The sequence below is a fragment of the Salmo trutta genome, chromosome 3 (assembly GCF_901001165.1).
Source record: "Salmo trutta chromosome 3, fSalTru1.1, whole genome shotgun sequence".
NCBI lineage: Eukaryota > Metazoa > Chordata > Actinopteri > Salmoniformes > Salmonidae > Salmo > Salmo trutta.
In genome coordinates this window covers 74,064,813-74,088,649 of record NC_042959.1, presented here as the reverse complement: position 1 = coordinate 74,088,649, position 23,837 = coordinate 74,064,813, and the positions used below count along the sequence as shown (strand labels likewise).

The following is a 23,837-nucleotide window of genomic DNA, read 5'->3' as shown; positions in this document are numbered from 1 at the left end:
TGGGTCAGGGGGGGATGGTTCACACTGGCTCTACCTTATTTTCTGGGTGGTGATCGGTTCTTCTTTTCCCCCACTCTCTTTTTCTCCCCCAGAATACGATAGACACTCTAAATATGCAGGTGGACCAGTTTGAGAGTGAGGTGGAATCCCTCTTCATTCAAACCAGGAAGAAGAAAGGAGAGAAAGAGGTCAGTCTCCTTCCATCTCATTCCCTATACATTAATTATTGCTGTATATGTAGTCTAATTAAGCAATAAGGCCCGGGGTGTGGTATATGGCCAATATACCATGGCTAAGGGCTGTTCTTAGCCATGACGCAACACGGAGTGCCTGGATACAGCCCTTAGCCGTGGTATACTGGCCATATACCACAAACCCCCGAGGTGCCTTATTGCTATTATAAACTGGTAACCAACGTAATTACAACAGTAAACATGCATGTTTTGTCATACCCGCGGTATACGGTCTGATATACCACAGCTGTCAGCCCATCAATATTCAGGGCTCAAACCACCCAGTTTATAATAATGAATCAGATATTGGGTTGGATGATGTTGCTCCTAGACTCTGATCTAAGGTCAGTCTTGCATTTCCCCCTAAAAGGATTTGGGGATGCAAGTTGACTCGACATCTGTGCCTAAGAATGACTTCTACCTGCATTACAGAAGTCACCCGAACAGTTTATAACCACGTGTGCCTGTTTCTCTGGCTGTCTCGTAGAAGCAGGATCGCATTGAGGAGCTAAAGAGGTTTATAGAAAGGCATAGGTACCACATTCGCATGCTGGAGACCATCCTGCGCATGCTAGACAACGACTCGGTGCAGGTGGACTCCATCCAGAAGATCAAGGACGACGTGGAGTACTACATGGAGTCGTCACAGGACCCAGACTTTGAGGAGAACGAGTTCATTTACGACGACCTGGATCTGGAGGACATCCGTGAGTCGCCCATGGACAGCCAGGAGCTCGATGACGAGTCCTGGGATGATCATGATGATGATGCTCATGCTATCAGCTGTGGGTCTGGATGAATGGTCCCTCATGAACGTCTGTTGGGTCTGGGTGGATGGATGTTCTCTAATCAACATCTGTTAGCTGGGTTGACTGTCGGTTTAGAAGAGCTTGATCTGTGGTGTTTCTGTGGCTCTGGATGTTGATTGTTAAAAAACAACATTTATATATTAGATTTCCCCTGAAAATCTTATCATTGAAATAAACCACTTGCCTTTTCTCCCTGATTTATGCCCTTCACTCTTTCTATCCCTCTTTCTCTCCCTCTCTAGCTGCAGCGCTGGTGGCCACCTCTCCGACGGGCATGGGGAACATAGAGGATGAGATGTTCCTCCACTCGAGCAGCACTCCCACCTCCACCACCTCCTCTTCCCCCATCCCTCCATCCCCGGCCACCTGCACTGCTGTAAGCACATCTGCCTTCACTGATTGGTCGTTTGTATAGAAACTACAATCACTTACTTGATCAGTGTCATAAAAGTACATTGATACTTACTCATGCACTGTTTGTGCCTGGATGTGTTCTGCAGGAGAACTCTGAGGACGATAAGAAGAGAGGGCGGTCGACAGACAGTGACGTTAGTCAGGTGAGACCGAGCTTCTACAATATCATATGTTTATAGCTCAATAGAGAACTGGATTTCCTCAGAAATGTAGTTTCTGTTTCCCTGTTCTGTTTGTACTAAACTGATGCTGTGTCATTTTCAGTCTCCTGCGAAGAACGGCACTTCCTCCTTGTTGTTGTCCTTTTCCTCGTCCGCCAATTCCGGGTCCTCTTCTTCTTCCTCCTCTCTTGTATCCATGGCCGCCGTTGTCGGAGGCAACCCTGGGATTCCCACAAGCAACAGTCTAATAGGAAGCTTCAGCAGCGCCGTGCAACAACATCAGCCTCAACCTCCACAGCAACCAATCCTGCAGCCACTGCAACAACCACAACAACCCCAAACAAAACCTTGCACCCCCAGCCCACCCAGCCACCCCCTCCTCTCCACCGCCCCCTCTCTCCCCACACCCACTACACCCATCTCAGTCTCCCCAAACTCCCTGCCCCAGGTCTCGTCTGGTCATATCCTCAACTCCAGCCTAGGGCTTGGGTTGGGCCTGGGTAAAGTTGGCATGACGGGGACAAGCAGTGCCAACTCAATGTCTGGTCTGGGCCTGACTGGGATGTCTGCCTCTCTGAACACCATGGCAGGCCTGCTCTCTGGGTCCACCCATGCCCCTTACGCCCAGGCAGCTGCGTTGGGAGGCCTGGGTCTGAGTACCACCACCCAGTCCAGTGTCTCAGTGGAGAGCTCCTCCATCCCCACCTCTTGCTCCAGTGGAGTGACCACCAACGGGGCTGGGACAGGCCTGGGCCTGCTGGGGTCCAGCCCAGCACACAGCTCCCTGACTGGGGGGATCCTGGGCCTGGTGCCTGGGCAGAGTGTGATCCCTGGGCCCCCTCAGATCCCTCTCAGCCCGGTCGGTGCTGCCCCTGGAGGGGCAGTGGGGATGATGGGAGGAAACGGAGGAAGCATGGGGCCAATCGGAGGAGGAGTTGGGTCGAACATCATCCCTGCCAGACCGCCCAGTGGACTGAAGCAGAACGGAAGCACAAGTATGTTCACTTTGTCTGTGTGGCTGTCTGGGTTTGTCTGTTTCTTTATGCACCTTTTCTGGATTTGGGACTGAGCATTAGTAGTAATATTTCTGCCGTCTTTCCCATGGCCCAGGTTACAGTGCTGTGGTGGCAGAGAGCACAGCAGAGTCCGCCTTCAGCACACCCAGCCAATCACAGAGCAGCCAGCCTTCCTCGCTGACCTCCTCAGCCAGTCAGCCGTAAGTGTTGTCAAATTCATCCAAGACCACAATCATCTGTTCATTTAAGATGAGAAAAATGTCCTTATGTCTTCTCTCTCCCTCAGTATGGACAACGGTCCCAGCCTCATCAGCTCCATCACCTTGCCCCCCAGCTCTCCGTCCCCCTCGTTTTCGGACAGTATCCCCGGTGGTGGGAGTCTCCTCAACGGACCCCACTCCTACACACAGGCCTCTGAGGGCCTCAAGGTGAGGGGAGACAGAGAGGAAGGACAGACAGACAGGGGTGTGAGGCTGAGATGAGCACTTTGTCCTGATGTTCTTAAATGGCCTCCTCTCCACTGTTTCCCTTCGGCTCTGAGAGGTTTTATACAGTTCAACAGATGGATGGAGACAGTTGGCCATTTAACAGTATGAGAACACAGTGTTTGGTGAACACTAGAACCTCCACGGAGCCATTTTCACCCAATTGTGGTTGTCTAAAATATAAATACAACTTGGAAACAAACAAACTCACAAAAATACTGATAGTTTAGAAATTAACACAATTTTCAAAACTTTCTCTGCATAAAGAAAATTAAATTCATCAAACATGCTGTACATCACAAAACTCCCACACCATTCACACCAAATCTTGTCAGCTATTCAGGAGATTTCCAATGATGAAGCATCTCCTAAATGACCATGTTTCTGTTATTTCCTAGTTAATGAACATGTATGATAGCATTGTAATAAGGTTAGAATAACCTGTAGAGACTGCCCTCTGTCCCCAGCTTCCTACAGACCTCCGTCAGATACTGATGGAGCCCAGAATGTCAGCGCAGGCCCCAGAGCCACCAGGGGCCATGGCAACAGCCACTAACACACGAAAGAGAAAGCAGTGTCAGGTAGAGACCCACACACACACGGAAATATACACATTCATACTCAACTTACACACACACTCACTCCTAAACACATCCCCAAAGCCACTAAAACAGGAAGATGACACAGATTTAAATACACACAATCTCTAACTCTGACACAGACACGCTTACACACCAAAAATGTAGACAGAAGTTTGAGGTAGTCAGATATCAGTGCTAGCCAAAAACAATCTGTGTCACAGGGAAATTGCCAAGTGGCTGGATTAGTTCCTCCACCACACACCAAGAACATACGAGATATATGATTGAAGAGCCTGTATTTGTAAAGATTGTGTATAGTGTTGAATTAGTAAGGACTCCATGGGATCTTGAATTGGCAGGTTTATTTGGCCATTGTTGGTGCAGTCACTGTGGCTGGCCGTGGGGGTTCTAGCTGCAGGTAGGAGTGTTGCTTCACACCATACAGGGAATGGATGGTGGACTGGTACCAAGCTTCTACTAGTATCTCATGGTGGAAGAACTGTTGAATGGTCTATTGTTTTTCATAAATTCACAGTTTTTATCTTTGCCCCTTGCTCTCCCAAACTCTCCCTCACCCCACTCTCTCTCTCTCTGTTCCATCCATCTCTCCTTTTCCCTCCCTCCCTCCCTCCTCTCTCTCTCAGGCCCCGGAGCCTCTGAGTTCTCTGAAGGCGATGGCTGAGAGAGCAGCATTAGGATCAGGTCTGGATGGAGAGATCCCCAACCTGCACCTCACAGACAGAGGTCAGAATCAACTCAGTTAACAAGTTTCAAATCACATCTTTAAGGCATTACACAAATAAACATTCATGCAATTTGACAAGGCACACGCCAGTTGCAGGTGACATAACTTCTAATTGTCTGTCTGTGTTGATGATATCCCCACCAGCTGTAACTCAACCAATCCCCTCCTGTCTCTCCTCAGACATCTTCTCTGGTTCGTCGGCTGCCCCCGGCACGCCCGCGGTCCCCCAGCCCTCCCTGTCGGAGGTGAGCATCCCCCCTTCCCTGGGGGTGTGTCCCCTGGGTCCCACTCCCCTCTCCAAGGACCAGGTGTACCAGCAGACCATGCAGGAGTCTGCTTGGACACACATGCCGCACCCCTCAGACTCCGAGAGGATCAGGTAACAGAACGCAGTCCGCCGGAATACTGGGGTGTAGACACTGGGCTTTCTCTGAGGAGATATTAACATGCACGTCTGTGCTACTCTCTCCTGTAGGCAATACCTGATGAGGAACCCATGCCCCACCCTGCCATTCCATCATCAGATGCCCCCCCACCACTCAGACTCTATAGAGTTCTACCAGAGACTGTCCACAGAGACTCTCTTCTTCATCTTCTACTACCTGGAGGTAACACACACACCATCCCCCATCTGTCCGCTCTTGCTTTGTCACTGTGGGGTCCAATTGCTCTCTCTCCTTTCTGTGTTTCTCGTTTACTCTCAGGGCACTAAAGCTCAGTACCTGTCAGCCAAGGCTCTGAAGAAGCAGTCGTGGAGGTTCCACACCAAGTACATGATGTGGTTCCAGAGGCACGAAGAACCCAAGACTATCACTGATGAGTTTGAACAGGTACAGTAGAACCTTGGTACCTGTAAGTCGCTCTGGATAAGAGCATCTGCTAAATGACTTAAATGTAAATGTTAGTGTTGGAGGCACCATGGGTCTGTATAGAACAATGAGCCAATGATGAGCCAACATAAAGAGTGATTAATACTGTCCTCCTCCCTCAGGGCACTTACATCTACTTTGACTATGAGAAGTGGGGTCAGAGGAAGAAGGAGGGGTTCACCTTTGAGTACAGGTACCTGGAAGACCGAGACCTGCAGTGACAGAGGGAGGAGAAACGTGCTGCTGTTGACATTCCGAGACTGACCTAACTCCATGCTGTGGATAGAGATTGTGATGTGTATTAGAACCCTGCTCCTAAAATGGAGGATGTTGTCTGTATAGGCTGCGTCTAATGGCACCCTACTCCCCACATAGTGTACTACTCCGGCACAAAGCCCAAGTAGTGCACTACAGTACGTGGGGAATAGAACCCCCTACCTATACCTGGTTCTGGTCAGTAGTAGTGTCCTGGGGGGAGTAGGGAGTCATTACAGATCTGTGCCTGTCTGTGTGAGCACTCAGTTTGTGGCATTACATTAGGAAGCTCCATGCATGTTCCCCATGTTATGTTTTTCTTTTTCTTTGTTTCAACAACAAACTCTGTACTGCCCCCAACTGGAGTATAGAAGCCTTGGACTAAACAACAACAAGCAAACATACATTGGATTTGGTTACAAGTGAAAACAGCCCATCTTGCTTGAATTGACTAATTAGTGGTTTAGAATGGAGACATACAGTTGTCTAGCTAGCCAGCAGACAGGGCAAACTGGGCTCCTTTTAAATGTTATGATGCCTGTTGATTAAGGTCACTATTAGGGATAGTGAGTGATTATCAGTAGTTTTATTGATGTTGTCTTGGTGGATAAAACGCTCTGATTGAGAATGACCACATGGCCTCTTCCTTTTGATGGGGATAGAGAGGCATTATTGGACATTGGATTAAATTGCTATGCAATTGAACTGGTCTCTGCCTCCCTCTCTCTTTACAAATAAAATATTTTAACGTTTAACTGTGAAAGGAAACGCATCGTCATTGGGGCATTATGTTTGTGAGATTAGCTAATAAAGGATTTGTACCTGAAAGAAGCAGAGTTGTGTTGACATGAAGTCTGCCTGATCATGTTCATGGTTTCTATACCATGAAGCACCAGCCACTATTTCCCTTCAAAGTGTAACTACTAGTGGACAGATGAGAACAGTAGAAATAGGATAATTCCCTTTGAGTCGGTGTATATTTACCCAAAACGGTTTCAACAGATCTCAGCCTTGCATGTAGTAATCTGTTCAACTCAATTTTGTTATTTTAAATCGCTTCTAAAAGACCCTTATTTGAACAAAACCTCCTGGTTTCACCATTCAGGGCTCTGTTCAATCCATATCTCAAAAGTTCAGCGCTAGAGTCTAATAAAAATGTAAAGGCAATGTTCCCGCATTGGCAGACTGCATTCACGATAAAATGCTGTTCATGTTGCATCAATCGGAAATTACTTTTACATTTTTATTATGCATTTTATAACACTTCAGCAGTATATTGAATAGAACTTCATTCACTGCATTCAATTTACTACTCGTTTATACCAAGTGAAAAAATGTACTGAAATACTGTTTTCATAGAATATGAAGCATGCATCAACCTAGAATGTTCTGAAAATGCTGGTGGTGAGATGGATGAATCAATTGTGTATGATTAAACTATCCTGAGCGGTCTCCAGTGATTTAGTTAATTCAGAGGTTGTCCCTGAGAACAGACATTTCAGTTCTTTCCTGAAAGAGAAGAGATTTTTGGAAAAAGGAATTGAGAAGTTGAGTTTTGCCTTTTATAAATTCTATTTTTGGGCTTTTGAGAAAGGGAAGGCTGAAATGTGAATTTCTCAAGAAAATAAACTATTTACAGGCTGTTTTATCAAATGAAGTTGTCACGTTTCTGCATGGGAGATGTCATGGGGGCGTAAAAACAGGATTGTAAAATTTCAATAAAATACTTTTCTGAAATTGTGATGACTATAAATGACATGTGTAACATCAATTATTTTGTATTAGAAGACCCATAAACCCATTTCATAAATAGCAAATTCCTAAAAACACTATTCGATGTTGCTCAAAGCAACATCGGGTAGGCGTCATTGTAAATAAGAATTTGTTCTTAATTGACTTCCCTAGTTAAAGGTTAAATACATTTTTTCTTTTTTACAAAGCAATCCAATGCTACAGTGCATTCAGAACGCATTCAAACCCCTTCCCTTTTTCCACATGTTAAATTACAGCCTTACTCTAAAATGGATTAAATACAAATTCTCATCACTCAACATCCCATAATGACAAAGCGAAAACAGTTTTGAAATAAATTATATATATATATATATATATATATATAGTACCAGTCAAATGTTTGGACACACCTACTCGTTCTTTATTTTTACCATTTTCTACGTTGTATAATAGTGAAGACATCAAAACTATGAAATAACACATAGGGAATCATGTGGTAACCAAAACAAATCAAAACATTTGATATTCTTCAAAGTAGCCAAGAATGTGCAGTTGTCATCAAGGCAAAGGGTGGCTACTTTGAAGAATCTCAAATATATTTTGATTTGTTAAACCCTTTTTTCATTACTACATGATTCCATGTGTTAATTCATAGTTTTGATGTCTTAGTCAAAATAAAGAAAAACCCTTGAATGAGTAGGTGTCCAAACTTGACTGGTACTCTGTGTGTGTGTGTGTGTGTGTGTGTGTGTGTGTGTGCGCGCGCGTACACACAGACATACATTTGCAAACATTTGTAAAAACCCATTTCTGCTTTGTCATTATGAGGTAGAGTGTAGATTGATTAAATTGACAGGAAAAACAATTTTAGAATAAGTAACGTAACAAAATGTGAAAAAAGTCAAGGGGTCTAAATACTTTCCGAAAGCACCTTTCAGTAATGAGACTAGGAAGTATTAGTTTCATTTTATTAAAATGGAACAAAATGGAGTCAAAACGTTTTTAAAAAAGCACAACATGCTCTAAAACAAATATACAATCTAAATATATTTTCTTCACTGTCATGGTCGATCTTCTCCCCATGGTTATGCAATGATGCCTGATCAATCAGTCAGTGTGAATGCATTTCACTCCATCTGCATTCATTTTGAAATACAAGTTGGTATGTCTGTATATCAGTCTCTCCTGTGTGTAAGTATATGATAAATTGCATGTGTACTCCTCACTTTCCCTCTCCCTCCTTCTTGACCTTGAGGAACTCTGCCATGTTGGAGAAGTATTTCTGGTTGGCCTCAGCCACCTTCTTCTCTGCTGCATGCGGGTTCACGATCTCCAGTCCCTGAGGAACAGAGTTCAGTTCAAGTACAATTCCACCACAAACAGAAACGAGGAGGCCACCCTTGCTGGTAAACGCTAACGTTACTGGTGATGAAGTGCTTCGTTTGTTGAAATTATAAAATCAAATATGTGTAGCTTTTTTAAATGTGAAACAAAAACCAATGAGGCCTACCTGTAGTGGAGTGAAGGCTACGCTGGAACTTGTTCCTGAGGAGTTGTCTCTGACCGAGGACCTTCCGCCGACTGTGGACCTCCCGCCGACTGTGGACCTGCTGCCGACTGTGGACCTGCCGCCGACTGTGGACCTGCCGCCATACGTCATGTTCTGCTTCTGCAGCTTCCTCTGTAGGGACTTGGATATCCTGGCCTTGGTGGCCTCGTTGACCTGAGCCTGTCTGACGCGTCCGCTGCCCGACTTCCCCAGCTGGCCCAGACTGAAACCCAGGTCCTCCTGGTACGCATCATCCTCAATCTGAGAGAAACAGAGAGAGGGTGGTTGGTTAAAAAGACCAATACATTTTTATTGTAATTACACATAGTAAAATATACACTGCTCAACAAAATAAAGGGAACACTTAAACACAATGTAACTCCAAGTCAATCACACTTCTGTGAAATCAAACTGTCCACTTAGGAAGCAACACTGATTGACAATAAATTTCACACGCTGTTGTGCAAATGGAATAGACAACAGGTGGAAATTATAGGCAATTAGCAAGACACCCCCAATAAAGGAGTGGTTCTGCAGGTGGTGACCACAGACCACTTCTCAGTTCCTATGCTTCCTGGCTGATGTTTTGGTCACTTTTGAATGCTGGCGGTGCTTTCACTCTAGTGGTAGCATGAGACGGAGTCTACAACCCACACAAGTGGCTCAGGTAGTGCAGCTCATCCAGGATGGCACATCAATGCGAGCTGTGGCAAGAAGGTTTGCTGTGTCTGTCAGTGTAGTGTCCAGAGCATGGAGGCGCTACCAGGAGACAGGCCAGTACATCAGGAGACGTGGAGACAGGCCAGTACATCAGGAGACGTGGAGGAGGCCGTAGGAGGGCAACAACCCAGCAGCAGGACCGCTACCTCCGCCTTTGTGCAAGGAGGAGCACTGCCAGAGCCCTGCAAAATTACCTCCTGCAGGCCACAAATGTGCATGTGTCTGCTCAAACGGTCAGAAACAGACTCCATGAGGGTGGTATGAGGGCCCGACGTCCACAGGTGGGGGTTGTGCTTACAGCCCAACACCGTGCAGGACGTTTGGCATTTGCCAGAGAACACCAAGATTGGCAAATTCGCCACTGGCGCCCTGTGCTCTTCACAGATGAAAGCAGGTTCACACTGAGCACATGTGACAGACGTGACAGAGTCTGGAGATGCCGTGGAGAACGTTCTGCTGCCTGCAACATCCTCCAGCATGACCGGTTTGGCGGTGGGTCAGTCATGGTGTGGGGTGGCATTTCTTTGGGGGGCCGCACAACCCTCCATGTGCTCGCCAGAGGTAGCCTGACTGCCATTAGGTACCGAGATGAGATCCTCAGACCCCTTGTGAGACCATATGCTGGTGCGGTTGGCCCTGGGTTCCGCCTAATGCAAGACAATGCTAGACCTCATGTGGCTGGAGTGTCAGCAGTTCCTGCAAGAGGAAGGCATTGATGCTATGGACTGGCCCGCCCGTTCCCCAGACCTGAATCCAATTGAGCACATCTGGGACATCATGTCTCGCTCCATCCACCAACGCCACATTGCGCCACAGACTGTCCAGGAGTTGGCGGATGCTTTAGTCCAGGTCTGGGAGGAGATCCCTCAGGAGACCATCCGCCACCTCATCAGGAGCATGCCCAGGCGTTGTAGGGAGGTCATACAGGCACGTGGAGGCCACACACACTACTGAGCCTCATTTTGACTTGTTTTAAGGACATTAGATCAAAGTTGGATCAGCCTGTAGTGTGGTTTTCCACTTTAATTTTGAGTGCGACTCCAAATCCAGGCCTCCATGGGTTGATAAATTGGATTTCCATTGATTATTTGTGTGATTTTGTTGTCAGCACATTCAACTATGTAAAGAAAAAAGTATTTAATAAGATTATTTCATTCATTCAGATCTAGGATGTGTTGTTTAAGTGTTCCCTTTATTTTTTTGAGCAGTGTAGTAACAGCTGTCCTGAAAGACATTAGCAGTTCTGACCTCTGCGAAGGTCATCCTGTTGGCGTGTTTCCTGATCTCTGTCAGACCCAGACGCTCCTTCATCTTACGATACCTGGACAAGGACAGACAAAAGATAAGACCATCAATACTGTTTAACATGGCACTTTGAAAAGAATTCCAACTCAGAATCAGTTATCTACACATCCCTAAAGTAAACACCTCCGCCCTCCTCTCTTCTTCCTCTGTCCGTCCAACGGTGCTGGCAGGGGTTTGACAGTCTTCACCGGTGGAGGCTCCTGCCATTTATCAAACTTCTTCTCGATCTCCTCTTTCAGGTCATAGCCCACCTGCACAGAGAGAATAAGACCAGAGTTAATATGTAACAGACGTTTATATACCCCTTCTTCCCTCTTCCAGTCCTCACCTTGCCGTCTGAACTCTCGTGGAAGCTGTCCACTCGGGATGCCAGGGTGCACTTAGCTGAAACCAGACGTGCTGCCTTTCTCCTCAGGTCCTACAACACAGGGATAACTCTTGTTAACTTAGGTAAAGCCACAGTCAAACAAAGCTCTTGGGAACACACACTGACCGGGGGTAGAGTCTGGACCACATCACAGTGGTAGATGTAGCCGGTGTGTGGGAGCACAGCAGTGCTGCTGAACCCTGACAGGGTCCTCTTCTGGGTTCCCAGTAGCATCAGGTTACAGGCTGGCATCTTAGACAGGTTGGTCAGGCCCCCAGCAATACCTACCACCACAGGGAGGAAGACGACCTTATGATTGTGAAAATCCTGTAAATTATATAAAAAACTAAATGCTTATAATCACTGACCCATGATCTTGGCTGCAGTCGAGGCTCCAACGATGACTGACAGATTAGGAGCGATGAACGACATCCTGGACTCCACATATTCATAGATCCTGTGTTTTGATTGGTTCAGCTCTAGCGCCATGTCACAGGCCTCCTCCAACCTCTTCAGTTCATCCTCACCCAGCATCGTCCTGGAAACAAGTCATGTTGATATTACAACATCATTGAGATGGAAAGGTGGTCTGCAACCAAATGGATGTTACAGTTCCCTGTTGTGTAGATAATGTAAGGTCTATTGATCATATTTCTATCTGAACATTCTGTAAATTTGTACTCCACCGAATAAGTTCTTGGTCCCATTGGTGGACCTCTTCAACCCAGGTGTCCCTGCTCTTACCCCCGTGTGGTGGAGGCTGTGACGTGTCCCTGCTCTTTCCCCTGTGTGGTGGAGGCTGTGACGTGTCCCTGCTCTTACCCCTGTGTGGTGGAGGCTGTGACGTGTCCCTGCTCTTTCCCCTGTGTGGTGGAGGCTGTGACGTGTCCCTGCTCTTTCCCCTGTGTGGTGGAGGCTGTGACGTGTCCCTGCTCTTTCCCCTGTGTGGTGGAGGCTGTGACGTGTCCCTGCTCTTACCCCTGTGTGGTGGAGGCTGTGACGTGTCCCTGCTCTTACCCCCGTGTGGTGGAGGCTGTGACGTGTCCCTGCTCTCACCCCCGTGTGGTGGAGGCTGTGACGTGTCCCTGCTCTTACCCCTGTGTGGTGGAGGCTGTGAGGTGTCCCTGCTCTTACCCCCGTGTGGTGGAGGCTGTGACGTGTCCCTGCTCTTACCCCCGTGTGGTGGAGGCTGTGACGTGTCCCTGCTCTTACCCCTGTGTGGTGGATGCTGTGACGTGTCCCTGCTCTTACCCCCGTGTGGTGGAGGCTGTGACGTGTCCCTGCTCTTACCCCCGTGTGGTGGAGGCTGTGACGTGTCCCTGCTCTTACCCCCGTGTGGTGGAGGCTGTGACGTGTCCCTGCTCTTACCCCCATGTGGTGGAGGCTGTGACGTGTCCCTGCTCTTACCCCCATGTGGTGGAGGCTGTGACGTGTCCCTGCTCTTACCCCCGTGTGGTGGAGGCTGTGACGTGTCCCTGCTCTTACCCCTGTGTGGTGGAGGCTGTGACGTGTCCCTGCTCTTACCCCTGTGTGGTGGAGGCTGTGACGTGTCCCTGCTCTTACCCCTGTGTGGTGGAGGCTGTGACGTGTCCCTGCTCTTACCCCTGTGTGGTGGAGGCTGTGACGTGTCCCTGCTCTTTCCCCTGTGTGGTGGAGGCTGTGACGTGTCCCTGCTCTTACCCCTGTGTGGTGGAGGCTGTGACGTGTCCCTGCTCTTACCCCTGTGTGGTGGAGGCTGTGACGTGTCCCTGCTCTTTCCCCTGTGTGGTGGAGGCTGTGACGTGTCCCTGCTCTTACCCCTGTGTGGTGGAGGCTGTGACGTGTCCCTGCTCTTTCCCCTGTGTGGTGGAGGCTGTGACGTGTCCCTGCTCTTACCCCTGTGTGGTGGAGGCTGTGACGCTGACCACCATGATGGTGGCGTTGGTCAGGATCTGCTGCAGATTCTCGTTGTTCTTACACTTGTCCAGGTTGTTCCCCAGCTCCTACACACACGGTGTTCAGCCCAACAGCAGGGACATGAATAGTAGACAAGAGTTTAAACAATGTAGACACATTATGATGTGGAAGAGAATTCTCCTCTAACATCAGCTCACCTTGACAGTGCGGACGTAGTCCAGAGAGTTGGGCACCAGGGACTCCAGCTCAGGGAACCTCTTAGAATACTTGTCACGTACAAACTTGTGAATGATGTCTGACAAAGACAAACAAAGACACGGTTAGACATAACGCAATGCAAACAAATTACAGCAGCATATTGACACACAATCACTTATGAACCTAGTGGACTCACTCAGTTCATTCTCAATTTCTACTGTGAGGTTATTGGCAGCAACGATCAGCTTGTATTCTGGGTCTGCCTCCACCGGACCGGAGACTTAAGAGAAAGAGAAGAGAGGAGAGTCAGTAAAACCACAAGATGTAGGATCAGAAACCCTTGAAGTAGAATCAGTATCCATTGTATTCAGAGTGGAACATAAACCACAGAACGAGATATCCAAACAGTCAATTATAGAGCTGCTGTGTCTTCAATAGGGCGCCAGGTAGCCTAGCGGTTAGAGCATTGGCAAAGTAACTGACCCTGTAAAACAACCCTATCCGGTGTGTGACAACAAAAACATAAACAGTCAATAATCACCTTCAGAGTTCTTGCGCTGCTTCTCGACATAGATTGCAATTTTGTCCATGATCTCTGAGAACTGTAAAACAAATTGTGGGTTTTCAAAACAAACCTTGGAAATAGCTTATATGTTCTAGAACAGGGTTTCCCAAACTCAGTCCTGGGCCCCCCCTGGGTGCACGTTTTGGTTTTTACCCTAGCACTACACAGCTGATTAAATAATCAAAGCTTGCTGAGTTGGTTATTTGAATCAGCCATGTAGTGCTAGGGCAAAACTAAAACATGTACCCACGGGGGGCTCCAGGACCCAGTTTGGGAAACCCTGTTCTAGTATATTGACTGCGCCCAGCTCCACACACACTGCCCTGACCTGTTTGCTGTTGCGTAGTTTAGCAATGGACGAGACACTCTCAGCTCCGCTGTAGTCCACCTCCATCTCCTCTGGGATGTCCTCCAAACCTCCCTCTACCTGTCCCTCCCCTGCCTCCCCATCACTCTCCCCCTCTTCCCCCGGGTACAGCCCATCCTCCCCCTCATCCCCCGCCTCCTCCAGATCAGCCAGGAGCTCATCGGCCAGAGACATCTGCAGGAAAGGAACGACAATGTGGGACAAGGCTATGTGACATGGGGAGGGATATGAAGTCAATTCCTAGCTGAGCCCACAGCTGAGCGCGCGCGCACACACACACACACACACACACGAGTGTAAATGACCTAGAGTAAAAATGTGTGCAAAGGCTAAATGTGAGAATCTAGAATCTTTACCATAAAAACAATTGGTTATGGTTAATTGATTAATTTATAGCTAGCTAACGTTAGTTGTGGTACAGCGGTCTAAGGCACTGCATCTCAGTGCTAGAGGCGTCACTACAGACCCTGGTTCGATTCCAGGCAGTATCACATCCGGCCGTGATTGGGAGTCCCATAAGGTGGCACACAATTGGCCCAGCGTCGTCCGGGGTAGGCCGTCATTGTAAATAATAATTTGTTCTTAACTGACTTGCCTAGTTAATAATGGTTGAAGCCAAAATATTTAAAAGCTGGCCTCGCTGGATAACCGTGGCTATAACAGCAGTTAGCTAGCTAAGTCTAGCTAGCTAGTTAAATAACAGGGAAACGTTCGCAAGTTAGCTGAAATTATACGGCACAAACTTATGAGAACTTACCTTCGGAGTTCGAAACTCCTACCGTCAAAAGAAACCTTACAAATCCAACAACTTTCGAAATGCGTTCGACGTTAAAAATCTTTGCTTGTGTTATCAACGTCGCCTCTATAGCGAGTCGCAGACGAAAGGCATCACCATAAATAATCCAATGGGTGGTCAGAGGTTGTAACGTTGAGCCTTGAGCAAGGCTTTATGGGAATTGCTGTTTTTATCTGTAGTATAGGCCAGTATCAGACCTGGATAAATGTGAATGGTCTTTCTCTCACTCATATTTCCAGTCTTAATGCTTTTTATATTCTATGGCTAGTCATTAAGTGTTTTACTTTGGGTAGAGTATTTTGGAGATTAATTATTCACCTTATCCTTGACCATCCTTTGTCCCAATTTCATAACAAGCATCAGGCCCCCATAACCAGAGATGGGGGATGGGAAATAAGATTAGCTATTGTTATGCAACATCCCTTGAGCCATCCATTGTTAGCTACATAATACAGTAGTTTGATCATTCATTTCAGAAAAAATGCAATAAAGCCTCTAGAGAAGACCTACTGTTTGAACACCAGTCCAGTCTCCTTTGACAGCAAAAGGAATACTCTGACTTAAGAATATAAGACAGTACAATTTATTTTCATCAAATAGTTCAATAAATGTTTCACAGTTTTTATGTTGTTTTTATTTCCCCTGGTTTTATACAGTATCCCATGAAACCCATTCTTTAAACAATACAGGTTTTAAACGGATGTTGAAACAGACTAAACAAAGGGACTAGTTGGAGCTTGACTGCATGATGGGTTGCTATTAGTAGAAAATTAATGTAAATCAACAAATACATTAACTTTTGGAGATATTTACCGATGAGAAGCTTCCATTTTATCATGCTAAGATACATCAATAGTCCTCAAACAAAGTAAAATTATGACAAGACAATTATACATTGAATCATATTAGAAAATAATGAAATATGTTATATATATATATTAGAGCAGGGTTTTCCAAACTCAGTCCTGGGGCCCCCCTTGGGTGCACGTTTTGACCTTTTCCCTGGCAACTACACAGCTGATTAAAATAATCAAAGCTTGATGATGAGTTGGTTATTTGAATCAATTGTGTAGTGCTAGGACAAAAACCAAAACATGCACCCAGAGGGTGGCCTCGGGACCGAGTTTGGGAAACCCTGCAAGTTGAGGACATAAGTTAAGCACAGGATGGCAGTTATAAAGACATGAAATTAGACAAAATATTTTTGGGGGTTGGGAAAAATATCTTGCTTTATTTGTTATGAAGAATAATTAAACCGAGAAGCTATTACTTAGATGCATTTTGTCCCAAACAATTCTGAGAGATAAATTAATTGCACCAAAATAAATAAACAATATTTACAAAGCATGGAAATATTTTTTATATAAATAATGAATAAATTAAATAAATAATAGCTAGACATAGTCTTTTAGAATAAAAGTATATAGAAACATAGCTTGTTTTCATCTTTTCGTGCAGTCTAAGAATACATCTAAATTAAAAAGCTCTAAAATTATATTGAATACACTTGTATCACTATCTTTGTACAAATGTTGAATGAGTACTCTCAAATACAGGAGTTAAGATTGTTTTCTGGCCCCAACTGCTGCCTACAAGTATGACTGACTGAAATGAAAATCGTTTTTACAAAGTTAAGATTTCAATCCAAGCTTACACATAGACAGATACATGACTAAAAGAAAGTGCATCCCCCAGTACATACTGGGTAAAGACAACCGAAAGAAGCAGGTAAAGAGAAGGTAAGCAGGTACACAATCACTCCCATTGCATAGCCGTCAAATCCGTTTCAGATTTTACAAAGCTCCAGACTCTTCTTCGCCTAGGACAAACTGCCTTTGCCATCAACCACTTCCAGCCAGTGTCTATAAATCGACCCTAGGTTACAGTGGCAAAGGGAGGAGTTATTATATCAACAACCTTTCTCGTACAAGGACTGGTACCTGGTTAAACCTGGAATGTGTCCAGCTTTTAGAACGGGAGTCTTTTCTTTCCGTTGCCTGATCGATAAAAAAATAGCCTCTGAGAATGGTTATGGACGGAGGGGAATCCACTGGCCACTCTCAGAAGGTTCCTGTTCTGAGGGTTACAGAACAACTCAGAGGATTCCGGAACCCTGCCTCACACCAAGTGGGGGTCATCGGCTGGGCTGACGGTAAAACGCGAGGATGTCACTGAGTTGGCCCCCACGGGCGACCTCGGTTTGACTGACAAGTCCCCTTTTCTTTTGGAGTCTTTGCCTTTGCTGTTTGCTCCTGGTAGAAAGACAGGAGTATGGTGTAAGTAAGGGAATTAAACAATTACTATACTACAACTATGCCATACACAAATATACTGTACTAGGGTTGGAGTAAATACTATTTGAATTCAGGGACTACAACACATTTCATGAAATCGAATTGACCCCTGCAACACAAAACATAAACAAAAGCATACAACTGTAAATGTTATTAAAAATATATATGTACGATAAAAACATTACACAAATTGTATATCATTAATTAAAATAATCTATACGTGTGTACAACTATCCTCTTGTAGAACCGAAACACAAAAAGGCCCACACTCCCAAGTTAAAAATAAACTTTCTCCTTGCAAAGCTTTGAACTGTTCAACTCTGCAGGCTGACAGAGATCATGAAAGTAGATTATTTTGGTGTTGATGCTTTTCTACATACAGTCTATTCAAAACACCCAGAGGGGATCAGCCAAAACTCTCATTATTCTGTGAAATGAAGCGATCAGTGGGAGAGACAGAGCGGACGGCTTCTGGAGACAGGGTGGAAAACACATCTTAGACGTGCATTGTTGAGCACCAGATTTATGTCCACACTCCATTCCCCATGTCACAGTGTGTGGGGGATAATTACAAGAGATACATTTTGGGGGCGCATATTTAGAAAAGGGGTTGGTGTGAGGGGTTCTCAATTTCAGTGAGTGGGGATCAGATGGGAGCTGTCCAATGGGTGCTTGTTATTGTAGTGATTTCATCAAAAGCTTTCTATTGGCTCTCAGAAGGGAATGATGTACAGGACCGTTATATTGTTTCTAATAGCAACATGCATGCATACGTAGTACGTACCATGTAAATCAAATTTAGTGCTTTTGTTAGGAGCTGGAGCTGGACTGGTGCGGGTGGAACTACTCAGCTCACTAGTTGGAGTTTCCTGTTTCAGAAACAGAGAGGAAGAGTCAGGGACTGAAAAGGAGCAGAGACAGTACATGTACATCCAATATAGTGAAAGTGTTAAAAGCCCAAGAGTAACATGGGACTCAATATATGAGGGGGTAGGGGGGAACTAAACAAACACCTGATCAAAGAGATAGACAGTGACATCATCAAAAAAGGACACGTTTCTCCCTCTGTCTTTCTCTTTGTCTATCGGTTCCCTTGGCGACTTCAGCAGACTCCTGAGCCCCACCCTTTTGCCAACGTCTGTTTCCGTGACAACAATCACCCTCCTGGAGCCTTCGTCTTCCTGCTCTTCTTCCTCATCCTCATCGGGGTCACTTCCTGGGGACGCACCCCTCCGTCTCCCACTCCTGTCTCGATGTAGCCCGCCCTCCCTGAACCCTCCCTTGGGACTGGAGGAGAGAGGGAGAGCAAGAGGGAGAGGAGGGAGGGAGAGGGACAGGCGAGCCAGTTTGGCTGTGAAAGAAAAGAGAGGAATAGATAAAGTGAGACATGAAAGATAGTGTCAAAAAGCACCAATCTATCCATTAGAACATGTCATTTACACACCTGCAGAGTGGGTGAATGTGAACAATTCTGCATCCTATTCATACACATTTTCACACAGAAAAAAGTCTGGAGGTACCTTTCATTGCTTGGTTTGCCACAGGCTGAGGGGGTGTAACTTCTGGCTGCTGGATCACAGTCAGTGGTTCACTGTCAGTCGCATCAGACTCACTCTGGGGTTCAGAATTGGGTTCGGTGTCCGGCTCCTCTTCGCTAAGAACAGAAAAAAAGATATCTTCTTTTATTATCTGTCTGCCTGCCATCATTCAACACAACAGTTTGATAAATCTCAAAATACATAGAGGGCAGTGGAGGTTGCTGAGGGGAGGACAACTCATGATAATGGATGAAATGGAGCCAATGGATTGGCATCAAACCATGTGTTTGATGTATTTGATGACATTCCACCGATTCTGTTCCATCCATTACCACGAGCCCCTCCTCCCCAATTAAGGTGCCACCAACTTCCTGTGATAGAGAGAGCATACCTTCCTACATCCTTCACACTGACTGTGTCTCCGCCCCCATCTAAGGGCTGGTCTCCCCATGGGTGGAGAATGACGCTGTCGCTCACTGTCGCCCCCCGGAGGACGTTCGTTTTAACGTTCTCACAGAGAGAGAACTGCAGTCTCTCCTCACACACCTGAAGAAAGGGAAACAGAAGAAGATAATAGGGGTATGAATGTTTAAACATATTCAGGAAAATGGATATTGTAAATTGTGTAGGCTTATACTTTCATACATTTTCAAAGTTGTGCAACTTGGGGTTAAAATGCAAGGCTAATGCTCACCTGCATCATTAGGCCATTTTTAGTGGGCATCTTGGAAAGTGACCTCTGGTCCTTGGAGTCAGGAGAATGACATGGTGAAAGGGTTGATGGGAACTGTCGTTCACGCCTCTCCTCCTGAGGTGAAAGTTTAGCCCCAGTTGGGATGTCCTGGACTGCCGATGGAACCGACCTGGCCAGCCAGTCAGCGCTCTCAGAGATTCCGTCAACTTCCTCTTTCAGTTCCACTCTCCTCTTCCCCTCAGGCATGGAGGTCCCACAGGTCTCTTCACCTTTATCGCTCTCTCCAGAACCCTTAGCTTTCTGCTCAGGCGTCTTCTTCATAGACTCCAACAGCTCCAGATTCCCTAGGAAGAGGTCACCCAGGGTGTCCTCCTCATCCCCAGATATGCAGCACAGCTGCTCCAGTTTCTCAAAATCTTCCAGAGGCTCCTCATCCAAATCCTTCCACTCAGAGATCAACAGCTCTGGGATGGTGTTGAGGGGACTCTGGGGGAATGACAGGAGTGTGGTGGAGGTGGTGGTTGTGTTTTTCTGGGACAGGTTATTTCTGTCATCCTCGGACATGTTTGATGTGAGGCGGCTCTGGCTCTGGCTTTCACCTGAGAATACTGGAAGTGTTGGATGTACAGGTGAAAGGTTGAGGTTTGCAGAGATCCCTCTGCTGTGGGTTGTGGTGGGTGGTGGCTCTAGGATATCAGTGTGAGGAGTGGGGGACATTGTTGGGTCTCTCTCAGCACTGGTAATGAAATCTGAGCCTAAATAATCAAGGTTTATAAGATCGCTATCGTCGTCTATTTCTATGACAGAAGGTGGGGGACTAGGAAAAGAATCATCTAAACTCTGCAACCTGTCTTCTTGCATATCAAGATCTATGCTAGGAGGAGGGCTGGGAAAGTCTACAGAACTGAACTGAAAGTTGTCTCCTTGTGAACCAGACAGATCTGTACAAGATGCTATATCCTCCAAGTCATTATCATTGGGATAAGACACCAGGTCACATAGAAGAGATATGTCTCTCAAATCCTCACTTGTGTTTACAATGTCTACTCCCCCTTCTCTGTCCTCCCCCACAAGCTGGCGAGTAGAGTCAGCTTCTTCAATGCATATGCTTGGCTCAATATGTTGTAATCCTGACAAATCTACCTGTGGTACTCCAGTGAGGCAGATAGATACACCCAAATATATACTCTTTACTGTGGGAGCAAGATGGTTGTATAATTCAAAGTCCTGTTCTTTTTCTAGGCTATTTTCGGCCATTGCCCCTTCTTCCATTTGGACTTCACTGAGATGATTCAACCTGTTGAAGTTCTGATTTCCCTCATCTTGAGCAATATTTCCATCCAAGTCGTTTAGAAGAGATGTAGTTTGACTTTCACTGTCTCCACCCGTCTCAGCGAGTGACCTGAACAGCTCCCTCCCTCTTGCAAAGGTCTCATGCTCTGGGATTTCTCGGTTTTCCACCTCAACCACTAGCTGATCACCTTCAACATTTTGCTCATCATCATCGTCAAACCTATCTGGATTTTCTATATTTTCCTCTTGCTGTACATCCAGTGCCTGGGATAGTTGGCTGTCAATGCTACTGGAAAGAGCCTGTTTCTGGGACAACTCTCCCTTTATTTCCAGGTAGGCTACCCGTCCCTGCCTCTCGTCATTAGAATTATCTTCACTATCTTGGAGGACGGCTGGATGAGGCTCACTCCTCGCCAGTTCATCGTTCTCCTCAGCCTCCCAGAATTCCCGGCCTACCACCAGCTGCTCCCTCTCCTCCCAGGTCTTTCCGAACGCTGAGAAGAATTCCAATCCGAGTTCAGCTTCCTGGATTCTGCTCTCCGACGAGGCCCACTGGTCGTTCTCCGATGGCCACAGGTGCAGGTCTCCCTGCTGGAAATGGTGACAGTCGAACTCGCCCCTCACCACTCCTCCCCCTCTCCCCTCCCCCTCCTCCAGAGTGTTCCACAGCTCTTTAGCCTTCAACTCCAGATCTTTAGGCGACTCCCTGTCCACAGTCTCAGCAGACCCATCCTTGCTCAAAGACCCACTCTGGCTCCCCGTCACTGGTCCTCTTTGAGGAGATTTCTCCTTCATGGCGTTACACAGCTCTCCAGCGGCAAGCTGTTTCTCTGTCTCTGATTTGGCCTTGGCCCTCTCGTCTTCGCTTTCCTCTGAGTAACACAAGTTTCTCAGGCCAAGCTCATTGGCGTCTGTGTGTTGAATCTCCAAACCTTGTCCGTCTTCTCTTTCAGACTCTTCAGTGTCCCCCTTGGCCCAGAAAGAAGAGGCCAGTTTGCTCTCTTCGTCATTGGTGCTCTCTCCGTCGTTGGGCTCCAGTACTACTGGAATATCGTTACTGAGTTTGACCTCGCTGGTTTGAATACCGTAGAACCTAGACAGCCTGGATTCTCTGTTATCATGGTCGCCATGTAACGCTGTCACTGGTTCCGTAGTGTCTTTCATGGAATTATCATTTTCTCTCTCTTCAATACCTGAAAGTTCTTCATTCTCAAGTTTGTTATCCTTTGTCTGAATGGCAGATATTAATTTCAAACAATCTGTCTTAGTGATATTATTAGAAGGCAATGTATAGTCTTTGTCTGTGGAGTCATGGAATCTAAAATCATTTGACTCCACATGAGAAATCACACCTTCTGTGTAATGATTACAAATTTGAGTTCCATCATTGTAAGAGAACCCTTTGAGAGGTGTATCATCTAAATTAGAGAACAGCTTAGCTATAAACTCATTGTTCTCCTTGGTCTGTGAGTTATCAGACAGTAGTCCCGGATGGACTAGGCCCTTTTCATCTGACTCTCCGCTCTCATTGTGGAACATTCCAGAATCTTCTCTCTGTTCTGATTCTAACCCTGTTTTATGTTCTACTTCTTTCAGACTGAGATCGTTCTCCTGAATACTCGATATGTCTTTATATCCATCATCACTGTTTTGAGAGATATCCTGCACATGAGCATTCTGTTCAAGAACTGTCTCCTTTTCCCTCTCAATGTCAATTCCCTTATTTGAAATCCTCTTCAAGGGACTCTTTCCCCCGGTTTCTCCCTCATCCTCTAATTCTGTCTTCTCTTCTATTCCTGTCAGCGTCCCCCTATCTCCACCTCGTCCGCTGCCGGGTCTGGTCACACTCAGTCCATCACTGCCCTTCCTGCTAAGCCCCTCCCCTTCCCAGTCACTGTCAGAGAAGTAGGCGGAGTCTCTGTGGGGGGTTTCTGTCCCCAGCACCCTCCAACCACCTGGTCCTTCACCTCCAACACACGGGTCACCTGGGGTCAGACAGTCGGCTGAACTGGGGGTCAAAGATGACAGGAATGAGTCTGAGGGGGTCATGGTGGAGAGAGAGAGGTCAGAGGATGGGTCCCAGTCTGGGGTGGTGGGAACGGCTGCAGGGCTCTTTTGACTTGGGTCTGACCTTCCTTCCTGGTTGATCTGTGAATTCTGTTTGTTGATTTGTATATAGCTTTCAACATTTGGGTTATGTGACTGAGCATTAGAACAATGTGATGTGTCGTTCTTCATTTGACTGTCACAACCTTTTGAACTCTCTGATCCTTCTTCCTTGTGATCTTTAGATTCAATTTGACATGCTCTATCTGTTTCTGATGTCTCTGTTGTTAAGTCATGTAAAATGTCATCAACGTCCTGCTTCTGACATCCTTGCCCTGTATCTCTGACCTCAGCATCACCTTTCATTCTCTCACAATTCCTTTCCCCAGCATTATTCTGACCCCTGCTCTCTTTCTCACCTACAGAAATAGGTGACTCATCATCATAGGGTTTCTTCTCAGATTCTGCCACTTCTCCAGTAACACTGTCTTGAGATAAAGACTGAACTTGAGCTTGTCTTGAGAGCTCGACCCTTTCTCTGACTCTCTGTGTTTCTCTTACAGGTAAGGCTGGACCTTCTGAAACGTCCTCCTCTGTTTTGTATTGGGGAATGTTTGGTAAAGGAGGAGGCCATTTTTTGGCATTATCTCTGAGAACACAAAGTCACCATGCTGGGGCTGAGAGTTGGTGTCAGCGGTGGGATCTGTGAGTGAGCTGGGTGAGTCCTTGAGGCAGGTCGTGTCTGTGGGACATTCCTCTTCCTGTTTGACAGACTGTTTATTTGATCCTATTTGCAGTACTGGAATCTCAGGCCGTATAGTGACCTTTATCTCACTCTTTTTTGCCCGTTTAGTCACTTGGGCGTAAATGGCCTCCGGTGCTACATCGTCTTTGCCTCTGTTTGATG

At 46.4% G+C, this 23,837-nt stretch overlaps 3 protein-coding genes across 8 annotated transcripts in view; 1 reads left to right on the top strand and 2 right to left on the bottom strand.

Annotated features, from left to right (window-relative positions):
• LOC115189028 (CCR4-NOT transcription complex subunit 3) overlaps window positions 1-6,399 on the top strand; it is an 11,666-nt gene extending 5,267 nt beyond the window's left edge. The window contains exons 7-19 of one of the 5 annotated variants that reach the window (XM_029747850.1): window positions 93-188; window positions 727-1,018; window positions 1,285-1,418; window positions 1,543-1,599; window positions 1,721-2,612; window positions 2,728-2,833; window positions 2,920-3,061; window positions 3,586-3,699; window positions 4,344-4,443; window positions 4,625-4,823; window positions 4,920-5,052; window positions 5,149-5,274; window positions 5,436-6,399. In XM_029747850.1, coding sequence (XP_029603710.1) covers window positions 93-188; window positions 727-1,018; window positions 1,285-1,418; window positions 1,543-1,599; window positions 1,721-2,612; window positions 2,728-2,833; window positions 2,920-3,061; window positions 3,586-3,699; window positions 4,344-4,443; window positions 4,625-4,823; window positions 4,920-5,052; window positions 5,149-5,274; window positions 5,436-5,534 — 2,490 coding nt within the window. In that variant the 3' untranslated portion in view covers window positions 5,535-6,399. Of the gene's footprint in view, window positions 1-92; window positions 189-720; window positions 1,019-1,284; window positions 1,419-1,542; window positions 1,600-1,720; window positions 2,613-2,727; window positions 2,834-2,919; window positions 3,062-3,585; window positions 3,700-4,343; window positions 4,444-4,624; window positions 4,824-4,919; window positions 5,053-5,148; window positions 5,275-5,435 lie in introns of all 5 variants that reach the window. The other 4 variants (XM_029747856.1, XM_029747849.1, XM_029747860.1 and 1 more) reach the window with 4 other exon arrangements.
• Window positions 6,400-8,256: 1,857 nt separating this feature from the next.
• Window positions 8,257-15,147, bottom strand: LOC115189020 (U4/U6 small nuclear ribonucleoprotein Prp31). Its single transcript, XM_029747848.1, has 13 exons — window positions 15,027-15,147; window positions 14,231-14,443; window positions 13,879-13,939; window positions 13,534-13,617; window positions 13,337-13,434; window positions 13,119-13,225; window positions 11,612-11,781; window positions 11,370-11,527; window positions 11,205-11,294; window positions 11,000-11,127; window positions 10,820-10,892; window positions 8,813-9,112; window positions 8,257-8,641 (listed from the first exon to the last, which is right to left on the bottom strand). The coding sequence occupies exons 2-13, from the start codon at window positions 14,441-14,443 to the stop codon at window positions 8,525-8,527; spliced, it is 1,599 nt and encodes a 532-aa protein (XP_029603708.1). The 5' UTR covers window positions 15,027-15,147; the 3' UTR covers window positions 8,257-8,524.
• A 1,781-nt stretch (window positions 15,148-16,928) lies between these two features.
• On the bottom strand, window positions 16,929-23,519 carry LOC115188992 (uncharacterized). 2 transcript variants are annotated; one of them, XM_029747806.1, is made up of 6 exons: window positions 19,592-23,519; window positions 19,289-19,443; window positions 18,880-19,013; window positions 18,373-18,710; window positions 18,144-18,228; window positions 16,929-17,317 (listed from the first exon to the last, which is right to left on the bottom strand). In XM_029747806.1, exons 1-6 carry the CDS (start codon window positions 23,294-23,296, stop codon window positions 17,184-17,186), a joined length of 4,551 nt encoding a protein of 1,516 aa, XP_029603666.1. In that variant the 5' UTR covers window positions 23,297-23,519; the 3' UTR covers window positions 16,929-17,183. The 2 variants fall into 2 exon arrangements, with proteins under 2 accessions (XP_029603666.1, XP_029603673.1); XM_029747813.1 differs by having other exon boundaries at window positions 16,929-17,307.
• Window positions 23,520-23,837: the final 318 nt, after the last annotated feature.